This window comes from Pseudorca crassidens, chromosome 5, assembly GCF_039906515.1.
Source record: "Pseudorca crassidens isolate mPseCra1 chromosome 5, mPseCra1.hap1, whole genome shotgun sequence".
Classification (NCBI taxonomy): Eukaryota; Metazoa; Chordata; class Mammalia; order Artiodactyla; family Delphinidae; genus Pseudorca; species Pseudorca crassidens.
The window spans coordinates 49,258,830-49,285,273 of NC_090300.1; the positions used below are offsets into that span (position 1 = coordinate 49,258,830).

Consider the following 26,444-nt stretch of genomic DNA (forward strand, 5'->3'; position numbering starts at 1 on the left):
GAAAGTGAATTTGATTAGTATTGTCAATATTACAGCCAGTAGATTCAAGCATTGTAAGTCATGAGACAAAAGACTCAGTGGATTGATAGTAATAAGTACTCCTACAGTATCATTAAAATCATCTCAAGTCTAGTAATGACCATTTCTAGGAATTGTCAATACCATTTTTAGGAATATTTCTTTCTATTGAAAACTGTATAAAAATCTGGTGGTATTTCATAACTTCACTTTTAAACTAAATCTAAATAAAAATAACCCTATTTTCAAAGAAATTTTTAAATAACTGATTTTTTTCCTAAGAATCCTATAAAATGTACAGATAATATATCCAATTAAGCCCCCAGTTATTTGGATATATGAATGTGTTTGGATATATCTTCTCAATGAATTTTAAGTTTCCCAAAACTATATGTTAAATTATTCGACTTCTTTATGGAAGAATTCTGCTTGTTAGATTTTAAAGAATAAAATCATAGTAACAACATGATCACAAAAATATGCTTACTTTTTCAGAAAAATGAAAATATTCTTTGAATTTTAAAAATACTAGTGTTCTTATTTTGAAATCACAGCATTAGTCTTAATTATACCAAATACAGTAGGCTCTTATTTTTCAAATATTAGGAGATTATCTTAAGAATGACAGAAAAAAAGAGAATTCAACCATAATGTGTGTTTATAAGCAAAAATCTATTTTTCAATTACAATTAAGCTCATATCATTTCCCAAAATTATTGTAATATTTAAACTTAAAATTTAAAAGCATTAGCATTGAATCTAAATTAAAAATCTAGAAAATTAAAAAACTAAAAATTTGACATGAAAATAAAATTTCATCAGTTAAATAACGCTGCTTTACTATATATTCATTCTGTCAGAAAAAATAATCTGAAGAAAGAAAAAGAATTTGAGAAACAACCTAGCAGTAGGGTTTGACAATTATTCAGGTAAGAGCTAGAAGCAGAATATTCACTGCTTATACATAGCATATATTAATTCAGTGATATTTAGTGAGCTTTGAGATCATACTGGTTATCATAAGCATTAGTCAAAATGCTTCTGTATTAGTATCATAACTACTCTGTTTTTCTCAGATGCTCCTCTTCTTCCCATCCCTCCCTTTCTTTGGAGATGAATCGTGTATTTCAGTCTTCAATGGATGTAGGAAATGAAGTATATTCTCTCTATATAGCACAATCAGATTCTTTTTCACTATCCCTAAATGTCATTTATACTTGTAACTCTGCTCTAATGGATTCAAATTTTTCCTATACAAGAAAAAGAAAGAAAGAAATGAAAGAAAAATAAAAGAAAGAATGTACTTTTAATTTAAATTAAATAATATAATTGAAATTGGAGCTAGAATTAAAAACAAAGCACAAGAGCAGATTGCAATTTTTTTTGTTATTTCTACCAGCAGCTAGGTATCATCACTGCAATCTCACTGATTTTGTGTCAAATAACAAAGCCTCTCCATCTTCATTCTATTACCTTCATAGGAATTCTGACGGCTATGCTAACCTTCTACTCAACTCCACGTTTTCATGATGATGCAAAATAAACACTTGTAATTGATTGAATAAATAAATAAATAATTTAAATAATGACTGAATTAATAATGAGAACTTTAGGAAAGTAGAGATACTGTGATCTAAACAATCAAAAAATTTAACTATTCCCAGATATCCATTATCTCTCCTTCCAAAATTCCATACAGTTGTAATACCTTTGAAAAACATCCCTCATTTTCTCTCTGTGCTCAAGATTATTACATATTTTCTTCTGAAATATAGAATTCTGGGATCACCAAGTAGTTTCATTCCCCAAATATTGTTACAGTTTCCTTAACAAAAGACACTAAATCATTGACTATCATCAGTATTATTCTACATTATAAACCTTATTTTATTATTTATTTATTTATTTTTTTTGCGGTATGGATGCGCAGGCTCAGTGGCCATGGCTCAAGAGCCTAGCCGCTCCGCGGCATGTGGGATCTTCCTGGACCGGAGCACGAACCCGTGTCCCCTGAATCGGCAGGTGGACTCTCAACCACTGCGCCACCAGGGAAGCCCTAAATTATAAACCTATCAGCAGGCATCAATAGCTACAGATATAAAACTTCATCCAAAGAAACTTTTAACAATTAGTGTGTTGGGCTTCCCTGGTGGTGCAGTGGTTCAGAGTCCGCCTGACGATGCAAGGGACACGGGTTCGTGTCCTGGTCCAGGAAGATCCCACATGCCGCGGAGCAGCTGGGCCCATGAGCCATGGCTGCTGAGCCTGTGCGTCTGGAGCCTGTGCTCCAGAACGGGAGAGGCCACAGCAGTGAGAGGCCTGCGTACCGCAAAAAAAAAAAAAAAAAAAAAAAAAAAATAGTGTTTTCCTTTAATAACTTTACCAGTAATCTAGGATATTATTTGTTGTTGTTGTTTACCTTGAGATAAAACACTTAATCTATTGCCAATTTTGATTTGTTCCACTTAATAACTTACTAAAAAGAAAGTTTCTAAAGGCTGAGAGCTTATTTAAGTTCATGTTGCTGCAATTGCTTGACTACTGCAGACTTTAGTAAAAGTTTTTGAAGTTGCACTACTATAGGCTAATCTCCAAATTTTGTTAACTCTTTTCAACATAAATTATTAGTCATAAAGGTACAACACCTTAGTGACAGAAATGAACTTTATCCTATAAAGTATATTACTGGATAAGAAAAATCTCAATTTACAGTTTTTGGTTTGTATTCTTTTTCTGACCCATGAACATGACAGGTATGATATTTATACATTCTAGAAAAATATAAGAACATTATTTTTATGTTCAATATGTTATAAAATATTTTTGTCAACTTAATAATCATTTTTATGGAAAAATAATTCTGTGCTCATTGTCCAAAATCACAAGTCTAAAGTAACCACTTACAATCCAAAGTCCATCATAATTCACTTGTTGATGGAAAATACTGCATTCATTTGCCCACCATTCTATGCAGTTTGGATTAGTGAAATCAGGGTATACTGTTAATCCTGGCCATACCTGGAAGAATAGATCATTCACATATATACATAAATAAAAGGAAACATAAATAAATGAAAATTCAAAAATTAATGAAAAATCAAATTGAGTGAAGAAGAGTAAAAAATTATTGAAGTTATGACATTGTACTTCTTTATGTATATGTGATCCATGCACCATCTATATTTACAATAATCTCAGGTCTACTTTAAAGTTCATTTAAGGGAAAGTATTGATAGTTAAAACAAAGAGAGAGAGAACATAAAGAATTTAAGTTGGGAAAAATATAAGAATATGGGATGCAGCTGCTATTTTGACTTCACTAATTTAGTTTTTAGCATCTAGTGGGTTAAGTTAAAAAACAAATAAACAAAAACTATAATATATTCATTGTCTGATAAAAGAAATTACATTAGTTAATTTCCAAAGACATTTGTTTCCAAGAAATTCAAGCAAAAGTATTCCTTGTGTATTTATTTTTATTTAACAAGTGTGAATATAACTTTTATTGTGTGCTGGGGACTGTTTCAAGTGCTTTTAGTTATTAATTCATTAAATCTTCATTAGAACTTTAGGAGATAGGTACTAATTTTATCATCACTTTACAGCTGAGGTAAGTAGTATAATTAAACCCATTTTACAGATGGGAGAAGTGATGAACAGAGATGTTTTTCAAGGTCACACTGCTATTAAGTGGTGCAGAAGGAATTCAAATCTAGGCAATCTCATATCTGATTCCATGCTATTAAACACTACATGTACTATGTTACCTCTTTATGATTTATGCTTCTTCAAATTATTTTACTTACTATTTAAAATAATGACATTCAACAAGAGGAATTCAATTTCAGATATATTGGGATAAATAATATTGTTTTATATCCAAATTATGCATATTGGTTATCTGATCTGTCCATATTCAATAGAACAGGTCATAACAAAATGTATTCTGTGAGATATTAATGGGCATTATGGGGAGGAATATTGTGTTTTGTTTCCTGATGCAGCTCATAATTATTTGAAGAAAACTTTCAGTAGTAATTTTAACTTTGATGAATGTGATGGTCAGGATATTCTTTATTATTGTAAATAATATAATAATAATATTATTATTATTGTAAATAATAAAATGTTTTTATAAATTGATATTTTCTCCTGTTTTATTTCCTTTGATTAAATAACAGAAGTGGAATTATCAAGTCAATGTATCCAGAATTACGGTTTTTTTTGTTCCTTTGTTTTATTATGCAAGCAGAAAGTCACAAAAATTATAATCATCCTCATCAGTTCACTCAGTCCCATGTAATTAATTTTTTTATCTTGATCTTTTGTTCGCACTTTTATGAATTCATCAGGTTTCCATTAGAGTTCTGAAAATGCTTATTCATTCAGTTCAGCAGTATAGTCAGTTACCAGAAACCTGTACTTGTCAGAGTCTTATCCATGAATTCCTTGAAGATGAAACCCTTTCATAGGAACACTTTTGCAAAAGCAACAGAGTACACCCAGAACTATCTCTAAATGACAAAAGACTTAAAAATGACCACAGTTAAAAATTTGAAGAAAGTTCATAATAATGCAATTGACAAGGAAATTTAGTTATTTCTGACATATACATTTTAAGGTAATAACTAGAATTATGACTTATAACATTATACCAGAACATATAAGATTTTTAGGAATTTCATGTAATATCTGAAACATTTATATTAACATATTTCCATACAAATAAACCAAGGAAAGTTTAGTTCTTTTTTTAATTTAATTTAATTTATTTTTTTATACAGCAGGTTCTTATTAGTCGTCAATTTTATACACATCAGTGTATACATGTCAATCCCAAGCGCTCAATTCAGCACACCACCATCCCCACACTCCTGCAGCTTTTCCCCCTTGGCATCCATACGTTTGTTCTCTACATCTGTGTCTCAACTTCTGCCCTGCAAACCAGTTCATCTGCACCATTTTTCTAGGTTCCACATACATGCGTTAATATACAATATTTGTTTTTCTCTTTCTGACTTACTTCACTCTGTCTGACAGTCTGTAGATCCAACCACGTCTCAACAAATGACTCAATTTCATTCCTTTTTATGGCTGCGTAATATTCCATTGTATATAGGTACCACATCTTCTTTATCCATTCATCTGTTGATGAGCATTGAGGTTGCTTCCATGACCTGGCTATTGTAAATAGTGCTGCAATGAACATTGGGGTGCATGTGTCTTTTTGAATTATGGTTTTCTCTGGGTATATGCCCAGTAGTAGGATTGCTGGGTCATATGGTAATTCTATTTTTAGTTTTTTAAGGAACCTCCATACTGTATCAATTTACATTCCCACCAAGAGTGCAAGAGGGTTCCATTTTCTCCACACCCTCTCCAGCATTTGTTGTTTGTGGATTTTCTGATGATGCCCATTCTAACTGGTGTGAGGTGATACCTCATTGTAGTTTTGATTTGCATTTCTCTAATAATTAGTGATGTTGAGCAGGTTTTCATGTGCTTCTTGGCCATCTGTATGTCTTCTTTGGAGAAAAGTCCATTTAGGTCTTCTGCCCATTTTTGGATTGGGTTGTTTGTTTTTTTAATATTGAGCTGCATGAGCTGTTTATATATTTTGGAGATTAATCCTCTGTCTGTTGATTCATTTGCAAATATTTTCTCCCATTCTGAGGGTTGTCTTTTCATCTTGTTTATGGTTTCCTTTGCTGTGAAAAACTTTTAAGTTTAGTTTCCTTAGGTCCAATTTGTATATTTTTGTTTTTATTTCCATTACTCTAGGAGGTGGGTCAAAAAAGATCTTGCTGTGATTTATGTCAAAGAGTGTTCTTCCTATGTTTTCCTCTAAGAGTTTTATAGTGTCTGGTCTTACATTTAGGTCTCAAATCCATTTTGAGTTTATTTTTGTGTATGGTGTCAGGGACTGTTCTAATTTCATTCTTTTACTGTAGCTGTCTTTTATGTAGCTGTCCAGTTTTCCCAGCACCACTTATTGATATTGAAAAGACTATCTTTTCTCCATTGTATATCCTTGCCTCCTTGTCATAGATTAGTTGACCATAGGTGTGTGGGTTTATCTCTGGGCTTCCTATCTTGTTCCATTGATCTATGTTTCTGTTTTTGTGCCAGTATCATATTGTCTTGATTACTGTAGTTTTGCAGTGTAGTCTGAATTCACGGAGTCTGATTCCTCCAGCTCCGTTTTTTCCCTCAAGACCGCTCTGGCTATTCGGGGTCTTTTGTGTCTCCATACATATTTTAAGATTTTTTGTTCTAGTTCTGTAAAACATGCCATTGGTAATTTGATAGGGATTGCACTGAATCTGTAGATTGTTTTGGGTAGTATAGTTATTTTCAAAATATTGATTCTTCCAATCCAAGAACATGGTATATCTCTCCATCTGTTGGTATCATCTTTAATTTCTTTCATCAGTGTCTTATAGTTTTCTGCATACAGGTCTTTTGTCTCCCTAGGTAGCTTTATTCCTAGGTATTATTTTCCTTTTGTTGCAATGGTAAATGGGAGTGTTTCCTTAATTTCTCTTTCAGATTTTGCATGAATAGTGTAGAGGAATGCAAGAAATTTCTGTGTAATAATTTTGTATCCTGCAACTTTACCAAATTCATTGATCAGCTCTAGTAGTTTTCTGGTGGCAATTTTAGGATTCTTTATGTATAATATCATGTCATCTGCAAACAATGACAGTTTTACTTCTTTACCAATTTTTATTCCTTTTATTTCTTTTTCTTCTCTGTTGCCATGGTAGGACTTCCAAAACCATGTTGAATAATAGTGGTGAGAGTGGGCAACCTTGTCTTGTTCCTGATCTTAGAGGAAATGCTTTCAGTTTTTCACCATTGAGAATAATATTTGCTGTGGGTTTGTCATATATTGCCTTTATTGTGTTGAGGTAGGTTCCCTCTATGACCACTTTCTGGAGAGTTTTTATCATAACTTGGTGTTGAGTTCTGTCAAAAGCTTCTTCTGCATCTATTGAGATGATCATATGGTTTTTATTCTTCAATTTGTTAATGTGGTGTATCACATTGATTGATTTGCGTATATTGAAGAATCCTTGCATCCCTAGGATAAATCCCACTTGATCATGGTGTATGATCCTTTTAATGTGTTGTTGGATTCAGTTTGCTAGTATTCTGTTGAGGATTTTTGTATCTATATTCATCAGTGATATTGGTCTGTAATTTTCTCTTTTTCTAGTATCTTTGTCTGGTTTTGGTATCAGGGTGATGGTAACCACATAGAATGAGTTTGGGAGAGTTCCTTCCTCCATAATTTTTTGGAAGAGTTTGAGAAAGATGGGTGTTAGCTCTTCTCTAAATGTTTGATAGAATTCACCTGTGAAGCCATCTAGTCCTGGACTTTTGTTTGTTGGAAGATTTTTAATCACAGGTTCAATTTCATTACTTGTGATTGGTCTGTTGACATTTTTTATTTCTTCCTGGTTCAGTCTTAGAAGGTTATACCTTTCTAAGAACTTGTCCATTTCTTCCTGGTTGTCCATTTTGTTGGCATAGAGTTGCTTGTAGTGTTCTCTTAGTAAGCTTTGTATTTCTGCGGTGTCTGTTGTTACTTCACCTTTTTCATTTTATTGATTTGAGTCCCCTCCCTCTTTTTCTTGATGATTCTGGCTAATGGTTTATCAATTTTGTTTTTCTTCTCAAAGAACCAGCTTTTCATTTTATTGATCTTTGCTATTGTTTTCTTAGTTTCTCTTTCATTTATTTTTGTTCTGATCTTTATGATTTCTTTCCTTCTGCTAACTTTGGGTTTTGTTCGTTCTTTTTTCTCTAGTTCCTTTTGTGTAAGGTTAGATTGTTTATTTGAGATTTTTCTTGTTTCTTGAGGTAGGCTTGTATAGCTATAAACTTCCCTCTTTGAACTGCTTTTGCTGCATCTCATGGGTTTTGGATCATTGTGTTTTCATTGTCATTTGTCTCTAGGTATTTTTTGATTTCCTCTTTGATTTCTCCAGTAATCTCTTGCTTATTTAGTAACGTATTGTTTAGCCTCCATGTGTTTGTGTTTTTTACATTTTTTTCCCTGTAATTGATTTCAGGGAAATCAGCGTTGTGGTCAGAAAAGATCCTTAGTTTGATTTCAATTTTCTTAAATTTACTTAGGCTTGATTTGTGACCCAAGATGTGATCTATCCTGGAGAATGTTCCATGTGCCCTTGAGGAGAAAGTGTAATCTGCTGCTTTGTGATGGAATGTCCTATAAATATCAATTAAATCTATCTGGTCTATTGTGTCATTTAAAGCTTCTGTTTCCTTGTTTATTTTCATTTTGGATGATCTGTCCATTCGTGTAAGTGAGGTGTTAAAGTCCCCCACTATTATTGTGTTACTGTCGATTTCTTGTTTTATAGCTGTTAGCAGTTGCCTTATTTATTGAGGTGCTCCTATGTTGGGTGCATATATATTTATAATTGTTGTATCTTCTTGGATTGATCCCTTGATCATTATGTAGTGTCCTTCCTTGTCTCTTGTAACATTCTTTATTTTAAAGTCTATTTTATCTGATATGAGTTTTTGATATGTCTTATAAAGTTGTCTCCAAAAGAATATTTGTTCTGGTTAAAAATTATGCCTTTTGGAGCTAGGCTGTTTCCTGACACTGCTCCTTATTAATTCTCTGACATGAGGAAAGTTACCTTACCTCTCTCAAATTCACTTTTCCCACATGTAAAGTAATAATTTTAATCATAGCTATCTTATGATTTCATTGTGAAGATGTACACTATAAATCTTATTACCCAGCATTTAAGTACTCAGTTTATACATACAATTATTTTACATCAAATGATCAGAATTTTACAATAATCCAAATAATTTATCATATTTTTTACCATTAGTTTTGTTTATGTCACTGAAAATTATCTTTCTACAAAAACTGTTTTAGAGATAATTGAAATATTTCCTCTAAAATTTCTCTATGCAGCTAAATATCAAATCCAGATTTGAAAGGAAATAAAATCACACACACACAAACTCACACACACACACACACTCAGAAACACTTTGATGTTGCACAACAGAAAATCTGAGCAACACAAACTTAATGAATATCATGCTTTACCTCTCCAATAATTGCTGTAGTCCCATCTGACTCATTTACCCACACATTTTGTGCAGTTCCCCTTTCATAGGTTTCATATGCTGCTCCATTGGCACGTTTCTCTATGGAAATTGCAGGGTCCTAATAATTGAGAAAAGAAACTATAGAAAACCAATTAATTTACAAAGGTGTAAATAGTAAAAATTAATATATATAATCAGTTATTACCAAGATGATGACATATTTCTGCCCATGGTCATGCAAATCTTGAACAAATTCAGGGAGGCCATTAAATGCAACTTGATCATAAGTAAAGTCTTTCTTGTCTTCCATATAGTCAATATCAGTGATCTGTGTATCCTGAAAATTAGCAGAGTATATTTCAATAAACAGTACTGAAAGAAGCCTCTAATCACCTCAACCTTTAAGTCCAAAGAATTTATATTATAAATATAATGATTAAAAAGTAAATGAACTTAGGGCTTCCCTGGTGGAGCAGTGGTTGAGAGTCCGCCTGCCGATGCAGGGGACACGGGTTCATGCCCCGGTCTGGGAAGACCCCACATGCCGTGAAGCAGCTAGGCCCGTGAGCCATGGCCACTGAGCCTGCACGTCCGGAGCCTATGCTCCACAACGGGAGAGGCCACAACAGTGAGAGGCCCGCGTACCGCAAAAAAAAAAAAAAAAAATGTAAATGAACTTAGATATCTTTTATTTCACTAAAGACACAATGATATTGCTTATAAAACTAGTTTTTCTAATTCTAAAGTACAAAAGCATTAAATGATTATTCACATTTGTTTCAGTTATGATCACTGGGTATGTATTAGGTCAATATATATACATTTATATATATATATATGTACATATATGGGTTCTTTGTATAAAAAACAAAACTGCAAAAAAAAAACTGCACATTACATAAAATACATTAAAATTTTATTACATTAAAAAGTATATAAGCTCTAAAAATAAAGTATATTTAAAAAACTGACTATAATTTTGTTCACACTTCAACATGTGTTCTAGTGTAGTATAACTCATAATCAGTTCTCAAAATTCAGGTAGGCCTATACATTGCATATGGACATAATGTGTACTTTATCATTAAAAAAGCAGCTTAATAATTTATATTTATATCTATATCTATATGGTATATATGATAATCCTGACAATTTCCTACACTTATTATTATATGACAACATTTAACTTGAAATATATTCCCACAAACCCTTCATCCTACTTACAAATGGTATGCCAGCTTCCCGATTTCTTCGTACCACTTCTTTCACTACATCAAGTGACTTATAATTCCAGCGACTAAGTTGGAATCCAAGACTCCAATATGCTGGCATTGTTGGTCGTCCAATGAGCTTGAAGTAAATGGATATTTAATTAGTCTCAATAACAAATATTAGAAACAAATATTAATATGCTTCTTATTGTTACATCTCTAATATTGATTTGAGTTTAACTATATATTTTAAACAAAGATTTTGTGTCTGCATTCTAAATGTGTCCTGGATATTCTCTTAGAATTTTGTTATGAAACACTTAGCAAGTTTATGTTCTGTCACTCATCTTTTGTTAATTTTGTGTTAAAAAATCAGAAAGGTAGCACTTAAAAAAGTAGCATCTACAAAAGTATATTTTGCCCTGCGTGGAAAGTTAAAAAAGAGAATAAAATAATAGCATTAAAGAGATTTGAGAAAAAGAAAATTGTCCCACCACACTCCCACTTCTTGTACCAACAAAATGAATGAATGAATGAATGATCATCACATAAGAAAAAAATGATGTTTAAAAGTATACAATTTCTATTCCCTTGCATTTTGGCACTTATTTCTCTCTGAGTTTGCAAAAATATTAATAAAATATATTTCTACAAGGATCCCAGGCAGTTATTTCATAAGGTACTTATATTCCCATGTAGGACATTGGTTTCTTCCCTCCACCAAGGACCAAATGGGCCCTTCTCCTCCCACTCTCTGGTGGCCCAAGCAGGTTCACTGCAAACTCACAACAGAGCACCAGTGTCTCATCACAACAGAGCACAGGATTTTGCACATGGAAAGATGAGTGCAACTGATATTAAGTTTTTTCACCAAAAACTAAGTATTAGGTTACATTAAGACAAATATCTTATTTGGCATGATGGGTTTTCTTTGGTTTAGGTATTTATATATATATGTTTATATATATGTATCTTTATGTAATATACATTTTTTTGGATCCATGATTTCTTCATCATATATGTCTAAAAAGTGCTATGGGCAAGACGGGAATAAAGACGCAGACCTACTAGGGAATGAACTTGAGGATATGGGGAGGGGGAAGGGTAAGCTGGGACAAAGTGAGAGAGTGGCATGGACATATATACACTACCAAATGTAAAATAGATAGCTAGGGGGAAGCAACCGCATAGCACAGGGAGATCAGCTTGGTGCTTTGTGACCACCTAGAGAGGTGGGATAGTGAGGGTGGGAGGGAGGGAGACGCAAGAGGGAAGAGATATGGGGATATATGTGTATGTATAACTGATTCACTTTGTTATAAAGCAGAAACTAACGCACTATTGTAAAGCAATTATACTCCAATAAAGATGTTAAAAAAAAAGTGCTATGTAAAAATAAAAAAAAATACTCAGGTTATTGTATTCTATTCAATTTAAGCATTAAATTATTTTTTAATAACTTGGTATCAAATAAAAATCCCCCAAAACTCAGTATGTTTAAACTCTATTCATAAACACCTTATGTTCCATTGAACTTCTTTAAAGATTTGGACATGTGATTGAAATTTCTGTGTGTGTGTATGTATTATATGTATCACATAATTTATTTTCATAGAAGTGTATAAAACATATTTTATTATATATTATATTAATTTATGTACTATTCATCTTATACCTTATATGTATATATTATCTTTAAAACTTATGAAACGATCTAGTCATTCAAATGCATTATGTTTTAAATTTTGACATACTGGGACCACTAATGTATTAATTTATACAGAGAGGATAATTTGTTTTTCTTCAAAAAGAAGTAGTCTCTTTTGCTTCTCTCTACATAATTTGAGCCCCATTGAAATGCAGCAGTGATTAATAGTGCTATATTCTATACAAGTCATTTATCTTATTCATTAAATTCAAGCTTCTACAAGTCTGCCCATAAAATGATGTATGCAAGTGGACTGCTATATCACATGAATGCTGCATTCTCATGTCAAACATGACTCAAACTCAACTACTGCTGACCACAGACTTTACCCAGCATGTAATAGACAACTATCCCAACTAATACTTCACAAATAAAATATCAAATTCTTACAAAAATGTGCTGTCCCCTCTTTTGATGGTGTGATAACTGTATATAATAACCATGATTTCATATTATACAGACTGTAAATCTTGTTGCCTTTCTGAAATTCACATTTATGAACAGCAATTTGGGAATTGCTAGACATTGTAAATTATTCAATTGTGTAAAACCCTACCTACACTTATTTCAGGTTTTTAGATTCTAACTAAAGTTTTTGATAGTAATTGCTTCTCTTTTGAGATCATTTTGAAAATGGGACTTATATGTCAAGAGATTTATCAATAAAACAAGATGTTATAAATAGGCACTATTCTTAAATCTTGTATCTATAAAAATGATTTTTCATAACACCAGAAATTATATACACTAACAGTCACAGGAGAACAATTTACATGGGAGAAACATCTAGAATTAGGCTCAAAATAAGCCTTGGATTCCTCAACTTTCTAAGGTCCATCTTGGGCTCAGGTACACTAAGATGCTATTTAACAGGTAAATGAGAGTTGTTTAGACATAACCTCAAGAAGTTAAGACTTCAGACTATGTTTCAATATCTGTCCTTCTAAGCCTGAGTGTCAGAGCCAATTTTCCTGGAATTTACCTATGGTACATTGACAGCAAGTTTCACTAGCCTTCCTCATAACTCACTTGCCTCTAAGATTCTTATCAAAGGGATGTATGACCTATATGTCCATTACGTATCCTCAGACTTGAAGATAAGATACTTCCTTTTGTTTTATCCCACCAAAGAAGGTCATGAATAAGTAAAGATTTAATATGCAACATCTCAAAGGAATCCAGCTACTGAACTCACCTACCTAGAAGCAAGAAACAACTTGATATCTGAAATGTAGACATCTAAATATACCTAGGTGTCTCACTGTATAAGAAAAACAAAAATAAAAACCACTTTCTCATATCTGAAAAATGGTACGGTTTAAAAATATATTTAGCTAAGAGGCCTCAAATATCTTAGCTAAAATCATTTTAATATGTAGACATGTTTGAAAGTATGGTAGAAAAAAATTTATAAAATAAACCTGAAACACACCTCTTGATACTGTTGAACTACTTGTTCTGGAGTATCTCCTAGAAAAATGTAAAAGTCCAGAATGCCACCTGTAACTCTGTAAGTTACTATTGGAGTAGGCTGGATGAAAATCTCTAAAAAACAAAAATTGGAGAAGCATATGTAAATAGTAAACATGTACATGTGATAAAATAATTGCAATGTCTATTTAAAGTACTTTGTATTAATCACATAGTTTTACAGTTTTTTTAAATGATTAAGATAAGGTATTGAAGATAAGAATATAGGAGAAAAGTGGAATGCCACCATACATGAGGTTTAAGATAGGATATTCCAGAGCTGCCTTTTACAGATGTTGGCAAAAGCTCCTCTAGAAACTGCTTAGCAGGGGATAGAGGATCCATCTTTTTACAACAAAAAGATTTCTTTTCAAAATTGCATTTCAATTAGTTATTTTAATTGAAGATTCTGTGAAAGATCATATTATCACATGTTGATTTCTAAGAAAAAAACTACATAGGTTTTTAATTTGTCTATATGCAAGACATAGTAATTGTCTGTATAACCATATGGTATACAGCTCTTGCTTGAGTTTTTGTAGTTTTTACTATCACTGATTCACCTATCCAATTGAGGTATTGCATTATTCACAACATTAAAAAACAAAAGGTTCTACACTACTTGAATTATGATAAACTTAAAAAAAATCATTCTTCCTTCTTTTTATCCCCATATAGACCTGTCTCTTTTTTATCTGGAGTGACATATTAACTTATCTTAACAAATGAGGCTATGTGAATGGGAATATTCATTTGTATGGGTGTGTTCAGTGTTCCTCTGCAGGGAAAATGAAGTGCCCGAATAACACAATACAGCATACTTTCCCCCAGATAGAAGCACAGATATGCAAAAATCCATGTCTCACTAACTACAAAACATGCTTATAATAATTTCACCTTCTAAATCAGTAACAACAAAGTTTACTCTGGTATACAATACCTATGATTGGAATAAAGAAAGCAGTTAAAACATTTCAAGTCTCATTTAAATATATTATCAGATAAATTACTCTTACCCATTGCATTGCTGTTCATTAAGAAAACACCAAATGACTTTCCAGAAGTATCTTCAATGCACATGAAGAATGTTTGATGGCCATATAAATTATTATTATTCTATAAGGCATAAATTTATTTAAAATAAAAAGATTATACACTGACAATGGACTTTATGGATTCCAATTTATTCTTGTAATTTACTCTTCATATTTAACTTACTCCCATACTCCTATAACAATTTTCTCTATATAAGTACCATATGAAATATTGTAGCACAAAAAACATTGAACCTATTTTAATTATTAATACATTAAGATATAAATATATAACTATATATTATACTATTAATAGTTTACTTCCCTTTATGTTTTACTATGATTAAATGAGTTTTAATAAGATATTAATCAACTATACTTCAATTAAAAAAAAAGCTGTCTGTGATAGGGTAATAGCATGCTTATCCATTATGTCTCATGTGTGCCCAAGGTATTGCAGGGAATTCCAAAATGATGTCCACCCTCATAGAACTTTTGCAGTACAGTGGTTGAGAGCTGTTGAGTAGATGAAGTGGTGGAGGAAAATTGGAAATGAACTTAAAAAGTGAAAGAAGAAAGGCTTCTTGACTGATTGGGTATGGAAGTTCAAAGGAAAGATGTATGAAAATAGCTATGAGGTATTTATTAGCCTGGTGTTTATTATAGACAGTGATGCTGTAAACAAAGATTGGCAAAATTTATTAATATTTTTGTACAAAATGAGGGTCTTTAAAACAATAACTCACATTCATTTTGAGGAATGAAAGAGCATCAGCATTTTAAAAATCATTAACATTTGACTCAAAGCAATCATGAATGAATAAAAAAAGAGTTTTTTTAATGGCATGGTCTTTGTCCCAAAGAGTCACATATTCTAGAAGTACAGACAAATGTATATACAAATAATACACTGTGATGGTTATCATATTAAAATATGAATAAAGGGTTAGAAAGTAAAGATTAATTCTGCATGGAGGAGTTTGGGAAAAGTTATTATGAGGTGAAACCAACTGAACTATCAATGAATTGTATAAATGATAAAGAACTTCAAGGTTTAGCACGTACAAAGAGAACCGACCTCTTGTGAAAATATGTGAACTTAAGAAAGATGATCATATGTTATGGTAAAGGAAAAAGTGGGTATAGATGCAGGACATGATGTTCAATAGATAGGCAGACACTATATCATACGAAGCCATGTAGAACAAGGTGTTTGGAATTATTCTTGTGCAATAACTAACCCTGGATAGGTTTAAGTACAAGAGTGGAATGATAAAATATAAAAGTGAAAATCAAAAGAAAACATTCATAAATTGGAAATATCTTTTTAAATATTCATGAAATCAGTTGGTCACTTATTTATTTTAGGACTTTGATATCAATCCTCACCCCTAAAGTAAACAAGCTTCTGGAATGTGTATCACTGACATCAAATAAATGATGGTTTCAAATAGGCTAAAATTATCCTCAAATATACCTATTTTATCTATAACAAGAAAGAGAGTGGCTTACATCACCAGGAAGTTGATCCCGAGTAAAAATTGGCCATGTTTTCCAATATAAATCATGACGAAATCTCTTATGAATATGTTCCCCAATACCATAAATATATTCACTGGAAAGTCTGGCTGAGATCTGTAAATACTGGTCAGAGTATACCAGTGGACCAATGCTGGTGTCAAACCTGTAGTATGAAATAAATAAATAAATGAGCTAGAAACATATAAAATGTTCTACTAAATACAGGTCTATATTATCATCCAGAATATTTCATTTTAAATATGTCAGTCTTTAGCTGTGATCAATTCTTAGTAACACATGAATTTTATACCATAACCAGAACTTGTTAATTCCATCAACACAATTTGTTTCATCATCATCAATATGATTCTTCACATGCATTCTCTCCTTTTATCTTCACCAAAATCCTAAAGCATAACTACCATTATAAATTTCATTTCACAAATGACACAAATTGGACAAATTTATTCATGTTTTCAAGGTTAGGCAGCAGAGCCAAATTTCAGACATAGTTCTGCTTTGCTACAGAGACAGAGTTTTAAAATACAGTACTATACTGGTTTCTGCACCTCTAATATACATATTAAAATTAAGTTCAAAATTATTTTTCCAAAAATAGAAAGGTTACGTTTTATGCATATCAAATATATACTATGAGAAATGTTAAACAGCATTTCTTTTGTGATTTAACATAAACTCAATCACAAGTTACTAAAATATATTTACAGAAAATAATTGCTGAGATTCAGTCTTGACAATTGTTTAGTTAACCTTTCTTGGAGATTCAAGAGCTATAATCTTGAAAGTTATTAAATTCTTTGCAACAAGTATCCCTCAAAATACATTTATAATGAAGGCATTCAGGTAATATTTAAATTAATATATGTATAGTAATTTAAATTTATTATATGTTAATATATACTCAATTTAATTTCATACATATATATGAAAAATCCTCTAATTGTACTATGGAAATTCATCACTCTCTGCTTAGTAACTATTTGACGCTACAAATTGACAACAGAATATGATAAATACTGGGGAAAAGACACAACAGGAGTTTTAAGTATGCAAAAATATAAACAAGGCTTAGATTGTATCAGTGATGCTCTTCACCTTCAACTTTGGTTGGCCCCATTTCTATACTTTCATTCATGTTCTTGTTCCTTTCTTCCATGAGAAATTAAAATCCCTTTAACATTATAATCTTTAAAACATGTACACCCACCCTCTTTTGGAAGGAAATTTAATCTTTCTGAAAATGCCCTAAAATTAAGACTTTCATAATTCTATGATAATATAATAAAAGTGATCAATTATTTAATCTTTTATTAATATAAAATAATTACTTACAAAAGTCTATCATTGCTTTTTCTATAAACTTTAATGCTAAATGGATTGTCTATAACCTTCACATCATACAATGTATCAGAAGCTGCAGTTCCACTAAATTCTTTTACAAACTGATGAGGAACTTCATATCTTCTATTATTTGGATCAGTAATCTGCAAAGATTTCGAAAAATTAGCATTATTTGATTCAAAACTGTTATTTAATTTTTCAATTCTGAACTAAGTATTAAATGCGAGTTCTAAACACGAAATAATAAATTTAATAATTTTATAGATGAGCTATAAATCTAGTCATAAACTTAACTTTAATATTGCTGAATGGATATGTACAGAATAAATTGTAAAAGAATTAATAGAATTACTTGGTCATAATGGTACTAAATCAAATAAAAATTTTTATTGACCAATATAAAAAAATGATAGTATTACTACATATTGATTCTTGAATACTGGGATTTTGTAATTTAGTTATCCTTGTTACATTTCAGTGATCACCTGCTTAAAACTCCTGCAAGAATTTTGAATTTTGTTTAAAATAAAATCTTAATTTTTGTGAAATTGTGGCTAAAAGGTAATGTACAAAGGATATAGTGTTTTCACTGCCAAATCCAAAAGACGATACTAATAAACTACTTGGTAAAATAATAGCAGAAATTAATTTCTTTACAATCATGACTACAGCACTCCCTCTTGTGAGAACACTGGAATCACAACTAATTAATGAATAGTCATCAGCAGGAAGACATTGGAACTCACCAAAAAAATACCTGACATCCAAAGACAAAGGAGAAGCCTCAGTGAGATGGAAAGAGGGGTACAATTACAATAAAAATCATATCCCATAAGCACTGGGTGGGTGACTCACAAACTGGAGAACAATTATACCACAGAAGTCTACCCACTAGAGTGAAGGTTCTGAGCCCCACATCAGGCTCCTGAGCCTAGGGGTCTGGCAATGTGATGAGGAATTCCCAGAGAATCAGACTTTGAAGGCTAGTGGGATTTGATTGCAGAACTTCAACAGGACTGAGGGAAACAGAGACTCTACTCTTGGAGGGCACAAACAAAGTAGTGTGCATATAAGGACCCAGGAGAAAGGAGCAGTGACTCCTTTCAGCAGAGACTGAACCAGACCTACCTGCTGGTTTGGAGGGTCTCCTGCAGAGGCGGGGGGTGGCTGTAGCTCACCATGGGGACAAGGACACTGGCAGCAGAAGTTCTGGGAAGCACTCCTTGGCATGAGCCCTCCCAGAGTCTGCCATTAGCCCCACCAAAGAGCCTGTAGCCTCCAGTGCTCAGTCACCTCAGGCCAAACAACCAACAGGGAGGTAACTCAGCCCCACCTACCAGCAGACAAGTGGATTAAAGTTTTACTGAACTCTGCTGACCAGAGTAAAACCTAGCTCTACCCACCACCAGTCCCTCCCATCAGGAAGCTTGCACAAGCCTCTTAGATGACCTTATCCACCAGAAGGCAGACAGAAGAAACAAAAAGAACTACAATCCTGCCACCTGTGGAAGGAAAACCACATTCACAGAAAGAGAAACAAAATGAAAAGGCAGAGTACTATGTACCAGATGAAGGAACAAGATAAAAACCAGAAAAACGCTAAATAAAGCGGAGATAAGCAACCTTCCAGAAAAAGAATTCAGAATAGTGATAGGGAAGATGATCCAGGACCTTGGAAAAAGAATGGAGGCAAAGATTGAGAAGGTGCAAGAAATGTTTAACAAAGACCTAGAGGAATTAAAGAACAAACAGACATAGATGAACAATACAATAACTGAAATGAAAAATACACTAGAAGGAATCAATAGCAGAATAACTGAGGCAGAAGAACGGATAAGTTACCTGGAAGGCAGAATGGTAGGCTTCACTGCCATGGAACAGAATAGAGATAAAAGAATGAAAAGAAATGAAGAGAGCCTAAGAGACATCTGGGACAATATAAAATGCACCAACACTTGCAATATAGGGGTCCCAGAAGGAGAAGAGAGAAAGGACCCGAGAAAATATTTGAAGAGATTATTGTCAAAAACTTCCCTAACGTGGGAAAGGAAATGGCCACCCAAGTCCAGGAAGTGCAGAGTGTCCCAGGCAGGATAAACCCAAGGAGAAACCAGCCGAGACACACGGCAATCAAATTGACAAAAATTAAAGGAAAAGAAAAACTATTAAAAGCAACAAGGGAAAAATGACAAGATACAAGGGAAATTCCATAAGGTTAACAGCTAATTTCTTAGCAGAAACTCTACAAGCCAGAAGGGAGTGGCATGATATATTTTAATGATGAAAAGAAAGAAAAACTATTTTCTTTCTAAAGGAAAGAACCTGCAACCAAGATTACTCTACCCGGCAAGGATCTCATTCAGATTCGATGGCGATATCAAAGCTTTACAGACAAGCAAAAGCTAAGAGAATTCGGCACCACCAAACCAGCTCTACAACAAATGTTAAAGGAACTTTTCTAACTGCGAAACACAAGAGAAGAAAAGGACCTACAAAACAAACCCAAAACAATTAAGAAAATGGTAACAGGGACATACATATTGATAATTACCTTAAAAGATATGGATTAAATGCTCTAACCAAAAGACACAGATTCACTGAAAGGATACAAAAAGAAGACAAAGAAGATATGCTGTCTACAAGAGACCCACTTCAGACCTAGGGACACATACAGACTGAAAGTGAGGGGTTGGAAAAATATTCCATGCAAATGGAAATCAAAAGGAGTAGAAATATTATATCAGATAAAATAGACTTTAAAATAGAGAATGTTAGACGAGACAAGGAAGGACACTACATAATGATCAAGGGTTCAATCCAAGAAGAAGACGTAACTATTATAAATACATATGCACCCAACATAGCAGCACCTCAATAAATAACAGCTATAAAAGAGGGAATTGGCAGTAACACAAAAATAGTGGGGGACTTTAACACCTCACTTACACCAATGGACAGATCATCCAGACAGAAAATTAATAAGGAAACACAAGCTTTAAATGACACAATAGACCAGATAGATTTAATTGATATTTATAGGACATTCCATCCAAAATCAGAAGATTGCACTTTCTTCTCAAGTGCACATGGAACATTCTCCAGGATAGATCACATCTTGGGTCACAAATCAAGTCTCAGTAAATTTAAGAAAATTGAAATTATATCAAGCATGTTTTCTGACAACAACGCTATGGGATTAGAAATCAATTACAGGGACTAAAACGTAAAAAACACAAACACATGGAGGCGAAACAATATGTGGCTAAATAACCAAGAGATCACTGGAGAAACCAAAGAGGAAATCAAAATATATCTAGAGACAAATGACAATGAAAAAACGATGATCCAAAACCCATGGGATGCAGCAAAAGCAGTTCTAAGAGGGAAGTATATAGCAATACAATCCTACCTCAAAAAACAAGAAAAATCTCAAACAGTCTAACCTAAACCTAAAGGGACTAGAGAAGGAAGACCAAACAATACCCAAAGTTAGTAGAAGGAAAGAAATCATAAATATCAGAGCAGAAATAAATGAAATAGAAACAAAGAAAACAATAGCAAAAATCAATACAACTAAAAGCTGGTTCTTTGAGATGATAAACAAAATTGATAAACCTTTAGCCAGACTCATCAAGAAAAAGAGGGAGAGGACCCAAATCAATAAAATTAGAAATGAAAAGGAAAAGTTACAATGGACACCGCAGAAATACAAACATCATAAGAGACGACTACAAGCAAATTTATGCCAATAAAATGGACAACCTGGAAGAAAAGGACAAATTCTTAGACAGCTATAAGCTTCCAAGACTGAACCAGGAAGAAATGGAAAATATGAGCAGACCAATCACAAGCACTGAAATTTGAACTGTGATTAAAATCTTCCAACAAACAAAAGTCCAGGACCAGATGGTTAAAGTGAATTCTATCAAACATTTAGAGAAGAGCTAACACCCATCGTTCTCAAGCTCTTCCAAAAAATTGCAGAGGAAGGAACACTCCCGAACTCATTCTACGAGGCCACCATCACCCTGATACCAAAACCAGAGAAAGAGACTACACAGAAAGAAAATGACACGCCAATATCACTGATGAATATAAATGCAAAAATACTCAGCAAAATACTAGCAAACAGAATACAACAACTCCTTAAAAGTGTCATACACCACATCAAGTGGGATTTTTCCCAAGGATGAAAGGATTCTTCAATATACACAAATCAATCAATGTGATACACCATATTAACAAACTGAAGAATAAAAAACATATGATCATCCCAGTAGATGCAGAGAAAGCTTTCGACAAAATTCAACACCCATTTATGATAAAAACCCTCCAGAAAGTGGGCATAGAGGGAATCTAACTCAACATAATAAAGGCCATATATGACAAATCCACAGCAAACATCATTCTCAATGGTGAAAAACTGAAAGCATTTCCCCTAAGATCAGGAACAAGACAAGGATGTCCATTTTCACCACTATTATTCAACATAGTTTTGGAAGTCCTAGCCATGGCATTCAGAGAAGAAAAAGAAACAAAAGGAATAAAAATTGGAAAAGAAGTAAAACTGTCACTGTTTGCAGATGACATGATACTATACATAGATAATCCTAAAGATGCCACCAGAAAACTGCTAGAGCTGATCAATGAATTTTATAAAGTTGCAAGATACAAAATTAATTCACAGAAATCTCTTGCATTCCTCTACACTAATGATGCAAAATCTGAAAGAGAAATTAAGGAAACACTTCCATTTATCATTGCAACAAAATGAGTAAAATACCTAGGAATAAACCTACCTAAGGAAGTTAAAGACCTGAACTCAGAAAACTATTAGACACTGATGAAAGAAATCAAAGATGACACAAACAGATGGAGAGATATACCATGTTCTTGGATAGGAAGAATCAATATTGTGAAAATGACTATTCTACCTAAAGCAATCTACAGATTCAGTGCAATCCCTATCAAATTACCAAAAGCATTTTTTACAGATCTAGAAAAAGAAAATTTTAAAATTTGTATGGACACAAAAGACCCTAAATAGTCAAAGCAATCTTGAGGGGAAAAACAGACCTAGAGGAGTCAGACTCGCTGACTTCAGACTATACCACAAATCTATGGTAATCAAGACAATATGGTACTGGCACAAAAACAGATCAATGGAAAAGGATAGAAAGCCCAGAGATAAACCCACGCACCTATTGTCAACTAATCTATGACAACGGAGGCAAGGATATACAATGGCAAAAAGACAGTCTCTTCAATAAGTGGTGCTGAGAAGACTGGACAGCTACATGTAAAATAATGAAATTAGAACACTCCCTAACACCATACACAAAAATAAACTCCTAATGGATTAAAGACCTAAATGTAACACCGGACACTATAAAACTCTTAGAGGAAAACATAGGAAGAACACTCTTTGACATAAATCATAGCAAGATCCTTTTCGATCCAACTCCTAGAGTAGTGGAAATAAAAACCAAAACAAACAAATGGGACCTCATGAAACTTAAAAGCTTTTGCACAGCAAAGGAAACTATAAACAAAATATAATGACAACCCTCAGAATGGGAGATAACTTTTGCAAATGAATCAACAAAAAAGGATTAATCTCCAAAACACATAGACAATTCATTCAGCTCAATAAAAATAAAAAACAATCTAATCAAAAAATGGGCAGAAGATCTAAACAGACTTTCTCCAAAGAAGACATGCAGACGGCCAAGAGGCACATGAAAAGCTGCTCAACATCACCAATTATTAGAGAAATGCAAATCAAAACAACAATGAGGTATCACCTCACACCGCTTAGAATGGGCATCATCAGAAAATCTATAAACAACAAATGCTGGAGAGGGTGTGGAGAAAAGGGAACCCTCTTGCACTCTTGGTGGGAATGTAAATTGATACAGCCACTATGGAGAACAGTATGGAGGTTCCTTAAAAAACTAAAAATAGAACTACCATATGACCCAGCAATCCCACTACTGGGCATATACCCAGAGAAAACCATAATTCAAAAAGACACATGCACCCCAATATTCATTGCAGCACTATTTACAATAGCCAGGTCATGGAAGTAACCTAAATGCCCATCGACAGACAAATGGATAAAGAAGATATGGTACATATATACAATGGGATATTACTCTCATAAAAAGGAATGAAATTGGGTCATTTGTAGAGATGTGGATGGACCTAGAGACTGTCATACAGAGTAAAATAAGTCAGAAAGAGAAAAAGAAATACTGTATATGAACGCATATATGTGTAATCTAGCAAAACAGTACAGATGAACCGGTGTGCAAGTCAGAAATAGAGACACAGATGTAGAGAACAAATGTATGGACACCAAGGGGGGAAAGTGGGGGTGGAGGGTTGTTGTGGTGGGATGAATTGGGAGATTTGGATTGACATATATGCCCTAATATGTATAAAATAGATAACTAATAAGAACCTGATGTATAAAAAAAAATAAAATTCAAAAAGAAATCATGACTAGAAGTGATATCAGTAAAAAGAACTAGAGAGTGTGTCACATTGATATAGAACAATTAACATCTTTCTCAAATTAAATTTTAAACTAATGTTTTATCACAGTCTTTAGTTGAATAACAAAAATTACTAAAGTTTTTTGAGTGTTTATTCTCAGGACACTGTACCAGATATTTTACATTGACTATATTATTAAATTCTCCAAAAACTACTGCCAGAGAAAAATTTCTTATGTTATATTTGAGTAGACAGTCTCAGAGAAGTGGAGTAAAGAGTCTAAACTAGTTCTTTGCTTTGGAATAAATATTTATTAAGAGGGAAATGTCTTGTTGGGGTGGAAAGTCTATTCATAATGTGTTTTATTAATAACTTTTCTTTAGAAATCTCAAAGACCAAACCTTGAACCGGAAACGCTTGGGTGTCTGACTTTGAGTTGTGAGAAGAACAGTGTTAATGTCATTTCCAAATAGTGTTGGTGAAGGTATCCTGTTTAATTTGGCTTCAAGTCCTTAAAGAAAGAAAAAATGTTTGCATGAATTATGACTTTATTTACAAAGATTAATAAGTATTAAATGTTTTCACATTTTCTAATTTTCTTTCCTGTCACATATAATGACTTTGTTTTTTCATTTGGAAGATACAATCATGCAAAAAATGTCCTTAATATACCAAATTGAACATTTTTGTGTACATATTTCCCATTTGATTTTATTTAAGATATCTTTCCAAAGAAAATTTTTAAATGTACTTTTTTCATTCAACTTAAAATATGTTGGATCATCATGATAGAACACTTCTCACCAGTATTTGTTGATGTTGTTCCCTCAGCATTATAGCCATGGTTATCTACGAAGAAGCACCAAGGAATAACAGAATTATTCCATGGCCTCCAGCAGCAACCTCGAGCTGCACAAAGTGTCTGATAAAACATTTATTAAAGGAATCATGGGGTTAGTATTGATATCATATGGGTCAATCTCTACTTTTTAAACATAAACTCATTCCAATAAATGTCTGAGTGAATGTTTAAAAAAATCTTATTTCTTCAAATATATAATGTGCTAAAATATCATTTATCCTTTTGTTCCTTTCACTTGGAAGAAATATAAATATTTGATGAATTGAATTAATTACACCCAATCAGAGACTGATGTTCTGAGTTGTGATTTATCAAATTTACATAGCAATACACATTATTGTAAGCTTATGTTATTTTAAAGGTTCCTGCCCTCTGGATAATTACAGTCTATTCTGTTGTCATGTAGTCAATGCAGAAGAACTAAAATATTTATTGTGTACCAATGATGTATCAAGTTGCAAGTGAGGCTATAAAGATGAAGATATGGCCCTAAACTTAAGTCTACATAAAATGTTTAAGGTAGTTATTTCCAGAAAATTAGTAGTTCAATATGATTTAAACTAGTTTGTGCCAGTTGTTGCAACATCCAATGAATAAAGTAAAATACTAAATTCTCAGTAATTTTATGATCTATGTGGAAAGTTTATATGAAGTGGAAGAAAAATTATATATGTTTATAGTAAAAGTTGAGTCACATGGTGCTGCTGTGTGTTAACATTGGTATAATCAAAAATCTATTTAATATTTAAATTTATTAGTGTGACATGTTTTCATAATTTGAATGCTTGTGAGCTTTTTCTTCTTGGCTATTTGTCTTGAAAAAAATGTTAAAAGCCTCCACTTTCACCAGCTGACGGTATACATGTTAACTTCTCTCCTATTTTTAACATCAAATTAAAATGGCATCAGGTACACATACACACACGCATTCACCCATACACATGCAAATATGTATATTGCAAATGAGAGCAAATAGGAGCTGAGCATTTTGGAGGGTCATTACCTAACAGAATCTAAAGTATGTGTGACTTTTGATATAGACATTGCAAAATGGGAATACACACACACACACACACACACACACACACACACAATTCACTCATTGACATTTTAATCCCATGCAAGTTATGAAGACCAAGGGAGAGTCAAGGTTATGTGAATCCATTCAGTTACACTTAATTTTCTCCATTTGAGCCCCTTCTCCCCAATTACCAAATAATAAAAATAAATAATTTTTAAAAATTAGAAGAATCAACGTTACTTTGTTTTCCACAGGTTATTCTTAATGTTATCATCACAAATACTTTAATAAAATGTAGATATCTTTCTCAAATGTTCTATATTGTCAAAGGTTATACATTTTTTTTAAGAAGTAGATTGGAGAGGATAGAATTTCATGAAGATTTATATTTTAACAATAGCTTGTTAAGCATGGGAAAATATTAACTTGTTAATTTGAATTGAAAGGAAGTACAGAAAAGCAAGCTCAGTAATTTCCATTATCTCTCATCTGTTCATACATAAATACAATAAAAAGAAATGCAGCCTAATTAATGGCTAGAGTTTTAAAAATATGGAATTGATCCAATATTAAATAATTATCTTAATATAATTATCTTACTATAATTATCATACTATATATCTATTCATAAAAATAT

At 32.7% G+C, this 26,444-nt stretch overlaps 1 protein-coding gene across 1 annotated transcript in view; it reads right to left on the bottom strand.

The window, feature by feature from the left end:
• Nucleotides 1–26,444, bottom strand: part of SI (sucrase-isomaltase) — a 99,727-nt gene that overhangs the window by 72,157 nt on the left and 1,126 nt on the right. The window contains exons 3-12 of the mRNA XM_067737224.1: nucleotides 24,729–24,846; nucleotides 24,326–24,435; nucleotides 17,418–17,569; nucleotides 16,056–16,227; nucleotides 14,526–14,625; nucleotides 13,472–13,584; nucleotides 10,345–10,470; nucleotides 9,326–9,457; nucleotides 9,119–9,238; nucleotides 2,923–3,036 (exon numbers count right to left, since the gene is read on the bottom strand). Coding sequence (XP_067593325.1) covers nucleotides 2,923–3,036; nucleotides 9,119–9,238; nucleotides 9,326–9,457; nucleotides 10,345–10,470; nucleotides 13,472–13,584; nucleotides 14,526–14,625; nucleotides 16,056–16,227; nucleotides 17,418–17,569; nucleotides 24,326–24,435; nucleotides 24,729–24,846 — 1,257 coding nt within the window. The remainder of the gene's footprint in view (nucleotides 1–2,922; nucleotides 3,037–9,118; nucleotides 9,239–9,325; nucleotides 9,458–10,344; nucleotides 10,471–13,471; nucleotides 13,585–14,525; nucleotides 14,626–16,055; nucleotides 16,228–17,417; nucleotides 17,570–24,325; nucleotides 24,436–24,728; nucleotides 24,847–26,444) is intronic.